General features: G+C 44.8%; 1 protein-coding gene across 3 annotated transcripts in view; it reads left to right on the top strand.

Annotated features, from left to right (window-relative positions):
* LOC110957978 (tetratricopeptide repeat protein 28-like) overlaps nucleotides 1-12,020 on the top strand; it is a 183,358-nt gene extending 171,338 nt beyond the window's left edge. For 2 of the 3 annotated variants that reach the window (XM_051950751.1, XM_051950753.1), the window contains 12 exons: nucleotides 1,231-1,371; nucleotides 3,956-4,100; nucleotides 4,230-4,409; nucleotides 5,334-5,878; nucleotides 6,138-6,385; nucleotides 6,485-6,609; nucleotides 6,698-6,929; nucleotides 7,626-7,702; nucleotides 8,400-8,423; nucleotides 9,192-9,321; nucleotides 9,421-9,528; nucleotides 9,649-12,020. In XM_051950751.1, coding sequence (XP_051806711.1) covers nucleotides 1,231-1,371; nucleotides 3,956-4,100; nucleotides 4,230-4,409; nucleotides 5,334-5,878; nucleotides 6,138-6,385; nucleotides 6,485-6,609; nucleotides 6,698-6,929; nucleotides 7,626-7,702; nucleotides 8,400-8,423; nucleotides 9,192-9,321; nucleotides 9,421-9,528; nucleotides 9,649-11,261 — 3,568 coding nt within the window. In that variant the 3' untranslated portion in view covers nucleotides 11,262-12,020. The remainder of the gene's footprint in view (nucleotides 1-1,230; nucleotides 1,372-3,955; nucleotides 4,101-4,229; nucleotides 4,410-5,333; nucleotides 5,879-6,137; nucleotides 6,386-6,484; nucleotides 6,610-6,697; nucleotides 6,930-7,625; nucleotides 7,703-8,399; nucleotides 8,424-9,191; nucleotides 9,322-9,420; nucleotides 9,529-9,648) is intronic. The other variant, XM_051950752.1, reaches the window with a different exon arrangement.
* Nucleotides 12,021-12,614: the final 594 nt, after the last annotated feature.

The following is a 12,614-nucleotide window of genomic DNA, read 5'->3' as shown; positions in this document are numbered from 1 at the left end:
AGGAGTCTACTCTCTGCCCAGTGGAAATAAATCAGATGGAATAATGGCTCTTTGGATAGCTGGAGAAGTTGAATCCAGCTAACAAACAGCAATTGTGACAAGTAAAGGAAGAGAGAAAGGGCTTCCACTGAGGTGGTAAAATCAATGGTGAATGAAGAGCTAACAGACCAAAGGGGAGCGGCCAGAGGGACTGGTGGTGAGATATATTGAATGTTAAAACCACCTACTGGTATCCGTGCTCCTACGCTGCGTTTGACGTGAGCTTCGTTTCTCTAGTTGGCATTTGATCCATCGTGCCCAGCTGGCCCGCCCAGTGCCAGTCGGCGCCACCCTCGCAGCCCGGCCCTCCTGCCCCATTACCACCTCATTTACTACTCCAATGGGAAGATACTTACACGCCACTGCACCTGGATGGGCACAATATGGCGCCACTTACCAGCCCATTCACTCTCCAGAGTGCAGAGAAAAGGGAGGCAGCAGCGCTCTGAAATGATCGCAGAGAGAAAATGAATGGGATGGGGAAAAATGGGGAGAGCATATGTGCATGAAGGGAAGGATAATAAAGAGAGCAGAGGATGCTGCTATTATGACAGTAGAAATCAGCACATAAACTTGTGGACTCTTTTCATCCCTCAAAGCTACATTGTATTCTGCATCCAGCAGTTCAAGGTCCATGAGTATATGCCTCCCTGGAGAATGAATCTCAAATGAGCTGCACACTGTAGAGTTTAGAAAAAGCTGTGGTGATGGTAGTGTGAGCATGCAATGATGAGCGATCCCATAATGGTCCCGAGAGGTCCTGAGTTCACTCTCAGCTACTGTGAGAACAAGAAGCTGACATATTGTACGTGATATGGGTGCGTCGGAGGAGAGGTTCAGGCATGAAGGGCGAGATGGAAGAGAGCGGTGGCGAGGTAGCGATAGTGGGGTGGGGGTGGTTGACTCCCCCCTGACTGGATCAGAATTACCAGCATTATAATGAAAGGATTTAACTCTGCTTACCATCAGGGTGTTGGCTCAAGTCTGGGAAATTAGGCCAAGAGCATGTGCGTGTGTGGGTTGTAAAGCGTGTATTTTGAGTAGATGAAGAGTATGTGTGTGCGTCGTAGGTTTATCCGCAGAGAAACAATGTAAGTCTGTGTATTGTCTACTGCGCTCAAGTGCCTTTTTCTTGCCAGCATTTCTGTGGCTCTGAATGTCTCTCACTCCATCGCTTTCTCTCCCTTTCAGAGGGTGTTCGAGCAGTGAGACGGAGAGCGAGGCAGGAGATTTGTTGGACCAACAATTTGAGGAGCTCAACAACAAGCTTAACTCAGTCACTGATCCAACAGGCTTCCTGCGCATGGTGTCCAGAAACAACCTGTTCAACAGGTAGGAGACTGTTGCGCCTCACCTGAATGTTCCTGATGACTGACAGTCTCAATCACCGAGTGCTACTTAGACCCACTTTTCCACAAAAAAAAAGAAAAAGATTAAAAATATGTGGTTGGGTAAGGAGATTCGTGGGTATTGTGGCTCATCTGTGAAAGGACTCTTTTCTCCATTGTTTAGCCAGCGCAGAGGCAGCATGTGAATCCTCCTTATTAAATAGACTGAGTAGAGCCAAGCTGCTAAAGCCCTTATCAACTGTCTACTCTGATGGATCCTCGTGTGTGTGTGGATGTGCTCGTGCGAGTGCGTGTGTGTGTCTGCTCGCCAGACACTGAGACCAGTGTGGTTTTAAAATGTTTGCCCTGTCTCTGTTTGTTGTGCAGATTTATGAGATTTCAGTGACTCTGCCAATGACTTGTTCGCAGTATTATTTATTGACACTATGCAAAGTATTCATTTACATTGTGCTGATTGGTAATGTATACGAGTCGAGTGTGTTCATGTGCGTGCATACGTGTGTGTCTGGGTCATATTTCCCTGTCCTCGTCCACAGTTGAGCTGCTCTTTGATGAGGGGGTAATTCCAGCTTTAATTGAGTCTCGGTCCTCATTAAGCCCCTTTAATGGGCTGCCGGTAATAATCCGCTCATTCTTTTGGGCCTCAAAAAAACGCTGCATTATAAAGCTCCTCATGCTTTGAGCCCGTCGTCTATCACAATACTAAAGCAAGAGAAAATTGAGAAAACCTCATTGTCGTTTCAAGCCATATATCTTGACGTGTATGTATGGGCTTTTGAAAGGCGCTCTTTACTTCAATTTATTCTACCATTTATTCCTTGCATGTTAAGGTTTAGGCTATTAGTATTTGTATTAGCATTCATTAGAATGAATTGGTATGAACAGTGTAATGGTTCCTCAATTATTTACATTAAAGAGGAAAGATTACAACATACAATGAGCGTTAATTGAATAATATTTGAATAAAATAGGTATAGGTACAATATACTCGGCACTAAAAGATCTGTTTTAACACTTAGATGCAATCTTGAAAGGAGTGCTATGGAAGGTGATAATAGAAGTCTCCTCGTGTCTGACATCTTCAGTGTATAACTGAATGCTTTTTTCATCATTTGGAGATAGCTTATTATCTTCATGAAGATGTCATTTCAAAATCAGCAAACACTAATAACAGGGCCACTGCACTGAAAGATTAAACAAGAGGTTATTTATATCAAAGCTAGAAATTCAGTCAATATGAAACCCTGAAGCGAGTAACAGAGGTTGACTTGTTTGCCTTTGTTTGCCACTCAGAACACACTTAAGGACTCGCCTTTCAACTGCAGACCAAACAGGCAGTCACTGAATGCAGTCTTCACCTTCAGCCTCACTGCTCTCCGTCTTTTCTTTTCACCGTTTATCCCCTACACTTGACACTCACCTTCTCTTGGCTTATCTCGTGCCTCCTCACTCATTCTTCCCGTCAGGCTAACAAACGATTGTTTTGCTTTCCCATGGAAGCTCATGCCAAGGCCTGAGAGAGAGACAGAGTGTTGGGAGGCTGGAGGGGAGCCAGTGGCCTGGGGCTACCGGAGGGGCAGGATAGATGTCTGCTGGCTGGAGTCCGGAAGAAACTCTGACTGGTGGAACAGATGGAGAGTAGTGACAAGTATGGCCATAAAGCTTGAGTCTATAGGGCCAAGCAAAAGGCTTCTAACCCCATGGTCACCATTAGCACAGTTGTCATTATGCTGGGTGTCTCTGCCTCAGCAGAGAGCTGTCACTCCCATCATACAGCAGACATCGCTCTAAAGACAGCAGACTGTCACCTTATTTTTGTTTGTTTCACACACTAAAAACTATACAGTCACTGGCAGGTCATTGAACACACTCACAGACTTATCCTCCACCAACTGGACACTCAGAGATTTGATTATATGTCGAGCAGTCTCTGCTCTCTTCCTCCTGTGGTGATTATGCCAAGATCAGTGCTAGTTTGTGGGTCTGCCAGCTCCAGACAGCGGTGCAATACTGCCATCTAGTGGTGTAATTCATATTCTCATACTATTCTCAGTGGAATTGTATTGTGTGAACTTACATACGCGAGTTCACAGAGGGATGAGAGCACGTCACATTAGAAATCCAGTATGGCTTTTCTTCATCTGCCTCTAAAATGTTTCAACTTAGATCTGAAAGCAAACATTTCAGAGAAAGAAAGATGAGCCTTCATGAATAAGAGTTTTTGATCACTCTCCTCTGCTGCAGCTTTATACAGTCACATCTGATGTAACGCTATGTAGCAAGTTCGTCAGCTTCACTCCCTGCACGTCTGTAACGCTCATGAAAGGACAGTTCAGTGCACAAGATCCCGATTCGAAGCAGGTTGGCCACAGTTTTTGAATACCTAGGGCTCTGGAGGAGGGAATAACATCTTTAACTGTAAGAAAACACAAAGCCTTGTCTGTGCATTTAATGCTGGAGCTTACTGCAAGTGCTGTAATGTGTCAAACTGCCTAACACTGCCTTGAGTCTGCCGCTTTGAAGTGTAATGTACAAAATATAAAACCGCTGTTCTTGTGTTTGCGCAGGAGTTGTCAGAGTATGACCAGCCTCTTCAGCAACACAATGTCTCCTGCCAAAGATGGTAACTCTTCCCTGCCTCGTCGCTCCAGCAACCTTGGAAAACCTCCACTCCGGGCACTTTATGATTTGCTCATTGCACCTATGGAGGGGGTGAGTACCAGCTCTGTGCGCCATTAAGAAGATCAGACAAGATGCATTTGGGAGGAACAGAAAAAAAAGCAATGCATATTGAATTTCAATTCATATTTGTGTTTTCGTGCTAATCCTTTCGTGTGACAGGGCCTGATGCACTCCAGTGGGCCTGTTGGCAGACACAGACAGCTGGTGATGGTGCTAGAAGGGGAGCTGTACCTCATCCCCTTTGCCCTGCTCAAAGGGAGCTCTTCTAATGAATACCTGTATGAGCGCTTCAGCCTCATCGCCGTGCCCTCCATCCATGGCCTTGGATCCAATGCAAAGGTTTCACTTCTCATTCATTCTCACTGAAACTCCTATAATAACTAATAAGGGCTTTTATGGTCGCAGTTTATTTGCCTGGAAAATCCAGACTGACTTTATTTATGTATTAATATCAATACAAATAAAGGCAGTCTGGCATTGTGATGATACGAGACGATTTCAAAAAGGAGGGGCTAACGAATGCAACTTGAACGAGAAAGAACCAATCAGCGTAACACGGATGTGACGCACAAACAAATCGACCTTGAAGTCCATGTAGTCCAAACAACAATGGCATGCAGCCGAGAAAGCGTCACGGTGAATGATTACTGCCGTTTTTGTCACAAAAATCTGCGAATACTTGGGGTACTCTCAAGTACAACACTTATTTTTGAAAAGGCTACGCAACAAAAGACTCCTTCCGAACGATTAGCGGTGTTAGGAATAACTTTAAATCGGAGCCAAACCAAGTCGGTGCGTATGTGTAAAAGTTGCTTAAATTTACTCACACGTTTGGAACGGGATTTTCCTCTGTACAAACAATGGCAAGAAGCCGAAAGTAACGAGCCATCCACTGCCTCCTCATCGTCGAAACGTCAAGTGAAAAGAGGCAACGACTAAGGCCATCCAAAACGCCAAGAGACCACAAAAAGATTCGCTTTGGCCCCCCTCCTCCTCCTCCGGCATCATCTTCGAGGCGCTGAAGATGACGCAGCATTAACTCCCGCCTCCTGTGCTGTGATTGGTCGTACCAAACTGTACCGGGAGGGAAGCACGATTCAATTCGCCCAATGCCAAACTGATTCTCCTGTATCTCCTAACATGGAGATAGGAGATTACATGGAGATTCAGTTTGGATTTTCCAAGCTAGCAGTTTATGTTATTACTAAACCTTTTTCTCTGGCTCCTTATGCTGCAATGTAAACTTTGCTGCTGTGCTTTCAGGTTCACTCTCGCCGTCCTGGACCAGCTCCATGCGGAGGTGTCTCAATGGCGGCAGTGGTAGGGAACCCTCGACTGCCCTCACCTGTGATGGACCGCTGGCTGTGGGGACCTATGCCCTCTGCAGAGGAGGAGGCTCTAATGGTTGCTGAGCTGCTGGGGTGCCAACCGCTGGCCGGCTCTTCTGCCACCAAGGAGAGGGTGATGAGTGCCCTCACGCAAGCTGAATGCGCCCACTTTGCCACCCATATTTCCTGGAAATTGGCAGCTCTGGTGCTCACCCCAAACCCAGAGGGTGGGCATGGGGGTGCAAGTGGCAGTGTGGGAGTGGGAACGGTGGGAAGAGGTGCAGGTGGGAGGAGAGGCAGCAGCGGCCGAGGCAGGAAGGGCTCCATCGGAAGCGGCTACACCATCCCAGAGTCTCTTCACATGCAGGATGACAGCAGTGATGTGGAGAGCATGTGTGACAGTCCACCTCTTCAGGAGTTCCTGCTTACAGCTGCAGATATATTGGACCTGCGGTTGCCTGTCAAGCTGGTGGTGCTGGGGTATGTGGACTAGACGTGGGAAGAAGTTCAAACTGATCTCTCTCTCTTGATTTTAGCTCCAAATTTCATTCTGTCCAAATTTTGAGGCAGTAAGTTAGTTGTTTTAGCAGATGAAATACTTAAACATTGTAATGTACCTGATGAGAACAGGATAGCATAACACAGAAAGATACTAAAAGACAGAAAGTACTTGGATTGTAAAGCTGCTTAGCTTTGAAATTCAGTTGTGCATGTGCCTTATGTGCTCTTTTCGGTTTAGGTCATACCAGGAGTCCAGCAGCAAGGTCACAGCAGATGGTGTCGTGGGACTGACCAGAGCCTTTCTGGCTGCTGGGGCTCAGTGTGTTCTTGTGTCCTTGTGGCCCGTCCCTGTTGCTGCCTCCAAGGTTTTCGTCCATGCCTTCTACTCTGCTCTGCTGAATGGGACCAAGGCCAGTGCAGCACTGGCAGATGCCATGAAGACTGTCCAGAGCAGCAAGCAGTACTCACACCCCTCCAACTGGGCGGGTAAGAGAGGCCATTCATTTATGCGTTAATTTTACATCTGCACATTAAAAAAGGCGATTTTGTAATGGAGCCGTTTTTATTGCATTTTTTTCTTTCCAGGATACATGCTGATTGGCAACGATGTGAAGCTTAACAGCCCATCTTCCTTGATCGGTCAAGCTTTGGCTGAGATTCTGCAGTATCCAGATCGAGCTCGTGATGCACTGAGAGTTTTGCTGCACTTGGTGAGACATCTTGCACAGATACACACACACACACAAGGACAAAAAGATAGACAAAAATACTGATGCAGCACTGCCATGCTTCTTGCAGGTGGAGAAGTCTCTTCAGAGGATACAGAATGGCCAGCGTAACTCCATGTATACATCCCAGCAGAGTGTGGAGAACAAGGTGGGGGGTGTCCCAGGTTGGCAGGCCCTGCTAACAGCTGTGGGCTTCCGCCTTGACTCTGCAGGCACCGGTATCCCTGCTGCTGTCTTCTTTCCCACCGCTGACCCAGGAGACAGGCTCCAACAGTGCAGCACTACTTTACAGTCACTACTGGGTATGCACTTGAAATAGATCATACGTCACATTTAATCAGAAAGGTTCAAAGTCTGCCCAGTGTATATACACAACACTGGGCAGACTTTTGCACTGTTTTCCTCATAAACAAATGTTTTAGGCACTAAAATTGAACTGAAGGTTCTTTAAAAAAAATATCAGTGATTTCAATTCATCTGTTAGCTTAATACAGTTTGGTGACCACCTTCTCTATATAAAACAGTACTAGCTCTCCTACATGCATGAGTAGCTAAGTTTTTCACTGTGTTTAATGGGTAGGTTTTTACCTAATCTTGAAGAGTTTGAAACTGTCCTTCTGTGGATTCAAACTGTCTGTTTCTTCTGTCTGTTCATGTAAAACCCGACTGATTCCATGAGGTTGAGATAAAAGCTATATGTAGACTGTGCCATTTCTTACAGAGCTCCTTGTTCTTCTTGTCAGTGAAAATTGTTGTTAATGACTTTAGCTTACATGTGTGAGGTCAGTGTCAAGCTGCAGGATGCATTTGGGACCCATCAGACACCTCCCTGACTATTTTGTATGATAGTATTTAAAGTGCCTAAAATTTCTGTAGTCTGTGTTTGTACCATTTCATATCACACCATATATCACCTGTTTAGCGCTACTTCGCCTGGGGTATGAAGAACGTGCTTTGTGTGTGAATAATTAAGAAATTCCTTTGATCCCATCCCTTAGGTCTGCCACCACCAGCTCTCCAGGCTTTGTGCAAACTCATCACAGCTTCAGAGGCAGGAGAGCAGCTCATCAACCGGGTAGGCCCCTGCAGCTTGAACAAATGCTGCTAGATTTTTAAATCTAATGCACCACATAGAAATTGGTCATTGGCTCAAACGACGACTGCCACTGCTAATATTTACTGATAAGAACTATGGAGGCATTCCTTCTTTCATTAGCAAAAATATGTTGCCTTTCTAGCATAAGGATCTTGCTGGAAGAGAATATAAGGGATATATCATTTTATAACTTAGTTACGTCAGAATTGGAGACATACTAATACACTGGCAACTCAAGCTGCAGATTAATCTGCACTGAAATGCCACATTGAAGCCCAGCTAGCAGTGCTTCAAGTACAAAGTCTTAGCTACAATCTTAGTCCTGTTCTTTTGTACCCGAGCTTGTGACACCAGAGAATTAATCTTCTCCTGCAGAGGTTTATCCCTGTTTGTGTGTAACATGTGGCTGTCACATGCTTAGAGTGAAAGACCATCAGCTAGTTTGTGATTGGCAGTTGTTGTTGTCTCTCGTTGCAAATATACGTTTCAATGCACAAAAATTAGACTTGCTCAACCTAATCTATGCTGACAGCATCAAACTCTTAAATGTTTTAAACACTAATGTTACTTGTTACTGTTATCCTTCTTATTGACCCTTGTGTCCTCTTTGAATGGCCTGTGTGCATGCAATTAAAAGCTTATTTTCTCTCCTCTGCCCCTAACGTGTGATCTGAAGGCTGTTAAAAATATGGTGGCAATGGTAAGTTTGCTTTCACCTATCTGCATTCATCCCATTTTTCCCTGTTTCACCACTCTCTGTCTCACTAAACTTTCTAAAACACCATCTTAGAAGCTGCATGACAATTTAATAATCAGTTTTGCCATTCTAATGCTTTTTGCGTGCATAAAGTGTCGCTGACATTTACTGTGTTGTGTTGTTCATAACCTTTCCACTGCGAGTTCCTGCTGCCAGATCTTAGGGATTTTGAGTATTTAGGGATTTACAACGGAATGTTTCAGGGTGGTACCAGGGATAAAACTATGATGTAAAAACAGCCCACGCACAATCATGGAGTGAAGTTAGAGGAGACACGTTTTTACTTTCTGCACTGTTACGTCAACTTTACAAAGGTGTCTCTGTTCCAAGCCAAGTAATCCTGAAACAAAACAGGCAAGTGTGCTTCCAGGCTACGTGTAAACCCCCACACAGCTCAAACCTTTTTCATTTGGGTTCCCTGCAGATGTTTTGTGCCAGAATACTCCTGCACAGGACTGAAATATGTAAAGAAATTAAGTCATACAAACTACAGAAACTAATTTTACAGTAGTCCCTTCCTTAAGATGTGGTTGCCATTATATTAAGGATATTAAATAAATGAATGCGAAACCATTAAGAGCTGAATAACTTTTCACTTAGTTTAAGTTCTTTATAGAATAGAAATGGTTTGATCACACTTATTTTAATCATTAATCACATCTCCCACAGAAGTGCTCATTTTATTATGTTCTTGTCCACTTTCTTGTCCAGCTCCACCAGGTGCTAGTCCAACTCCAGACAGGAGAGAAAGAACAGGATTTCTCCCTCCTGCCAATTCAGGTGTCCATTAGTGTGCAGCTATGGAGACTGCCAGGATGTCATGAGTTTCTGGCTGCTCTTGGTGAGTCAGTTGTTACACAATCAAAACCGAGTCCCTGCGGACTCACAGACACATTGCCAAAGTTACAGTGTTTGTCCTTTTGTTTGTGTATGTGTGCAGGATTTGACTTATGTGAGGTAGGCCAAGAAGAAGTGGTGCTGAAGACAGGCAAGCTAGCCAACCGCCGCACCTTGCACTTTGCTCTCCAGTCTCTGCTGGCGCTATTTGGTGAGTATAAAAACTGCTTTGGTCTCATTGTTTATTTTCTGTTTCTCTTAATACCTCAAGTTTTTTAAATGTTGATTATGTGTCACATTTTTTCCATTTCCTATCTTCTCTTTTCTTTAGACTCCACAGAACTGCCCAAGCGCCTGAGCCTGGACAGCTCATCTTCACTTGAGTCTCTAGCTTCAGCCCAGTCTGTGTCCAACCCCCTGCCCATGGGATACTCAAGCCTTCCCTTCTCTCCACCTTGCCTGGACAATCAAGCATCAGACGCCATCTCTGTCTATAGCCTCAGCTCTGTAGCCTCGTCCATGAGCTTTGCTTCCAAGTCTGAATGTGATTTCCTCGGGCATCGGCAACGCATGGGCGCCACGGCACACTACTCTGTCCACAAACACCCTCACGTTCCTCGTAGTCGCTCCTCTCCTCATGGGGCGGCTGCTGCCGTGACAAGATCCCGGGAAGACGAGGAGGAATATGAGGGCTTTTCCATTATCAGCAGTGAGCCACTAGGAAGTCACTGTGACTCTCTGCCTTTGCCGCCAGGCCACGGTCAGCGCCACCACCGCGGGGGCAGGGGGGTTGGTGGTGGGTCCAGCGGAGGAGCAGGCAGAGGCTACACTGTTTCGGTGTCATCAAGGGGCAGTGTCAGCACCCCAACATCCCCTGTCAAAACATGCCTGGTGCCCAGCCCAAACTCACCGTTCCAGAAAGTGGGTAAGGTGAGCAGCTCGGATACAGGTGAATCCGACCAGTCCAGCACTGAGACGGACAGTACTGTCAAGTCTCAGGAAGAAAAAGCTGTCTCTCTGGACCCTCAGGAGCTGGCCCAAAAGATTCTGGAGGAGACTCACAGCCATTTATGTGCTGTGGGTAGTCTTCAGCGGGTTGGTGCCGAAGGTGGGACAGCTGGAGCAACCTCAGCTCGGAGTAGCACATTCCGCTCTTCTGAAACTAGTGCATTCAGCCGTCCTAACAGCAGTGCTAGTGGCCGAGCTCAGTCTTCCCCAAAACCGAAACCTCCCTCACGTTCTTCTTCACTGCAGAAGATAAGCTCGGGCTACAATAGCCCTGCAGTCTCTGAGTCTTCCCAAAAGGAGGGCAGCCACCCCTCACCCACTCTCGACAGCCATGCACAGTTCAAACTAAAGTACCCCAGCTCCCCATACAGTGGCCACATCTCTCGTTCTCCGAGTAACGTGTCTCCCAGTTCTGGTCACCAGTCCCCAGCTGGAAGTGCTCCGTCCCCTGCTTTGTCCTACTCCTCCACAGGCTCTGCCTGCTCTACATCAACTGATGTGCCAGACTTGGACCGACTAAGAAGAGGGGTCATTGATGAAAAAGTCCAGGCTATCCACAATCTGAAGACCTTCTGGGCTAATGCGGCAGCCCAGCAGCAGCAGCATCTAGGTCCTGTCAAAGCCGTCCACAGCACTCCTGGACCTCTTGCTTCTGCCAGTAGAGATGTACTGAGCCTTCTGAACCTCTCCCCACGCCGTTACTCCCCTAATGAAACCCAAGACAGCCTGGAGCTGCGGGATCTGGGGCTGCAGTCACTGGACAGGGGTAGCAAGAACTCTTCCAATGGACACCACTGCTCCAACCCCAGAAAAGTGGCCCCATCACCTACTATTTCCACAAGCAGTAGCCCTGGTGCTCGTTCTATCCGACTACCTGCTGGCAATGGATACAAGTTCCTGTCGCCTGGAAGATTTTTCCCTTCTTCTAAATGCTGAGACATGTAAAACAGTTCTATACTTTTATCTATCATTTACTATCCTGTGTGCTGGAGGAGAAGGGCACTTTTGGAGGATCACTATCGGTCCACTAAGCTTGACTGATGAATCGAGAAGGATTTCTTTGGTTAGTGAGTGTTATCCTGCAGAGGCACATGAATGCTTTAGGGAGTGTCTTGTCTTTGTGCCCATAACACTGTAAATGGCAATGAGAAATACTCAACGACCTGATACTGTGTTTGTGTGTAACTGTGTGTCAGGTAGATGTAAATGCCATTTGGAATTTTTTTCCCCCCAAAACTTTGCTGTTTGTGTGGGTCAAGATGCAACAGCTATGACTGATTTCCTTCATTTTATTTTTGTTTTTAAATTTAATGGTTATTGTTATTATTGTTTGTTATTGTTATTAATATTATAATAATTATTATTATGTTTTGTAAATTAATTCCAGTGTTTCACAATCAGTATTAAGCGTTTTTATATAATTAAAAAGTGAACAAACCTGTACCATGTAAAGATGGATAGAGTGGAAAAAAAGATTTAATATTTTTTATTGAAATCAAAAGGGCATTTTGCCTGATTTCTTTGTGAATTGAGTGTCTGCTCTGAAGCATGGATTCTCTTGCTATTCAATGTTAAGTACCATGTATGACTTTTTAGCCCATGATTTTTTGAGATTAAACATGGAAGTTTCATGACAACCATCTGTCATTTATCAGTAAACTGTTTCAATAAAAACATCATGTTTGCTTTCTTGTATTCTTGACTTTGCTTTATTCTGATAATATACCATAAATAGATAGAAATGTGAAGATACGCCAGCTATTTCATAAATAGATTAACCAGTTTGAGTAATTTCAAGAAAAAATGTCAAAATTATGTTTACAGCTTCTTGAAATCAATTATTTTCTGACTCTTTCTTTCTCTATGAAGGTAAACTGGATATCTTTGGGTTGAGGACAAGACAAGGCAGTTGAGGATGATATCTTGGTCTCTAGGGAACACTAACCAACATTAGTCGCCATTAGCTACCTGATTAATCATGGAAATAATTCACATTAAAAAACAACACTGAAAATACTTCTTTGCAGCCTAGATAGATAGATAGATAATTTGAATATTTTTTAGGAAGTCCAAACCAAACAACTAATGGAGTAACCTGCACTATAATCGAAGAATTGATAACAAGAAAAACAATTGTTAATTGCAGCCCTAACAGATAGATATGAAAACTGCAGTTAAAAGTCGTTGTTAGGCATTATCAAATTCCTGATGTTTTTCAATTACTTTGCAAGTAAATGTGCTACCTAACAACACTAGAAGTATAATGGGCGGGCTAAACCGCAGCAAAAA

The sequence above is a fragment of the Acanthochromis polyacanthus genome, chromosome 7 (genome assembly GCF_021347895.1).
Source record: "Acanthochromis polyacanthus isolate Apoly-LR-REF ecotype Palm Island chromosome 7, KAUST_Apoly_ChrSc, whole genome shotgun sequence".
Lineage (NCBI taxonomy): Eukaryota > Metazoa > Chordata > Actinopteri > Pomacentridae > Acanthochromis > Acanthochromis polyacanthus.
This window is presented reverse-complemented; position numbering and strand designations above follow the sequence as displayed.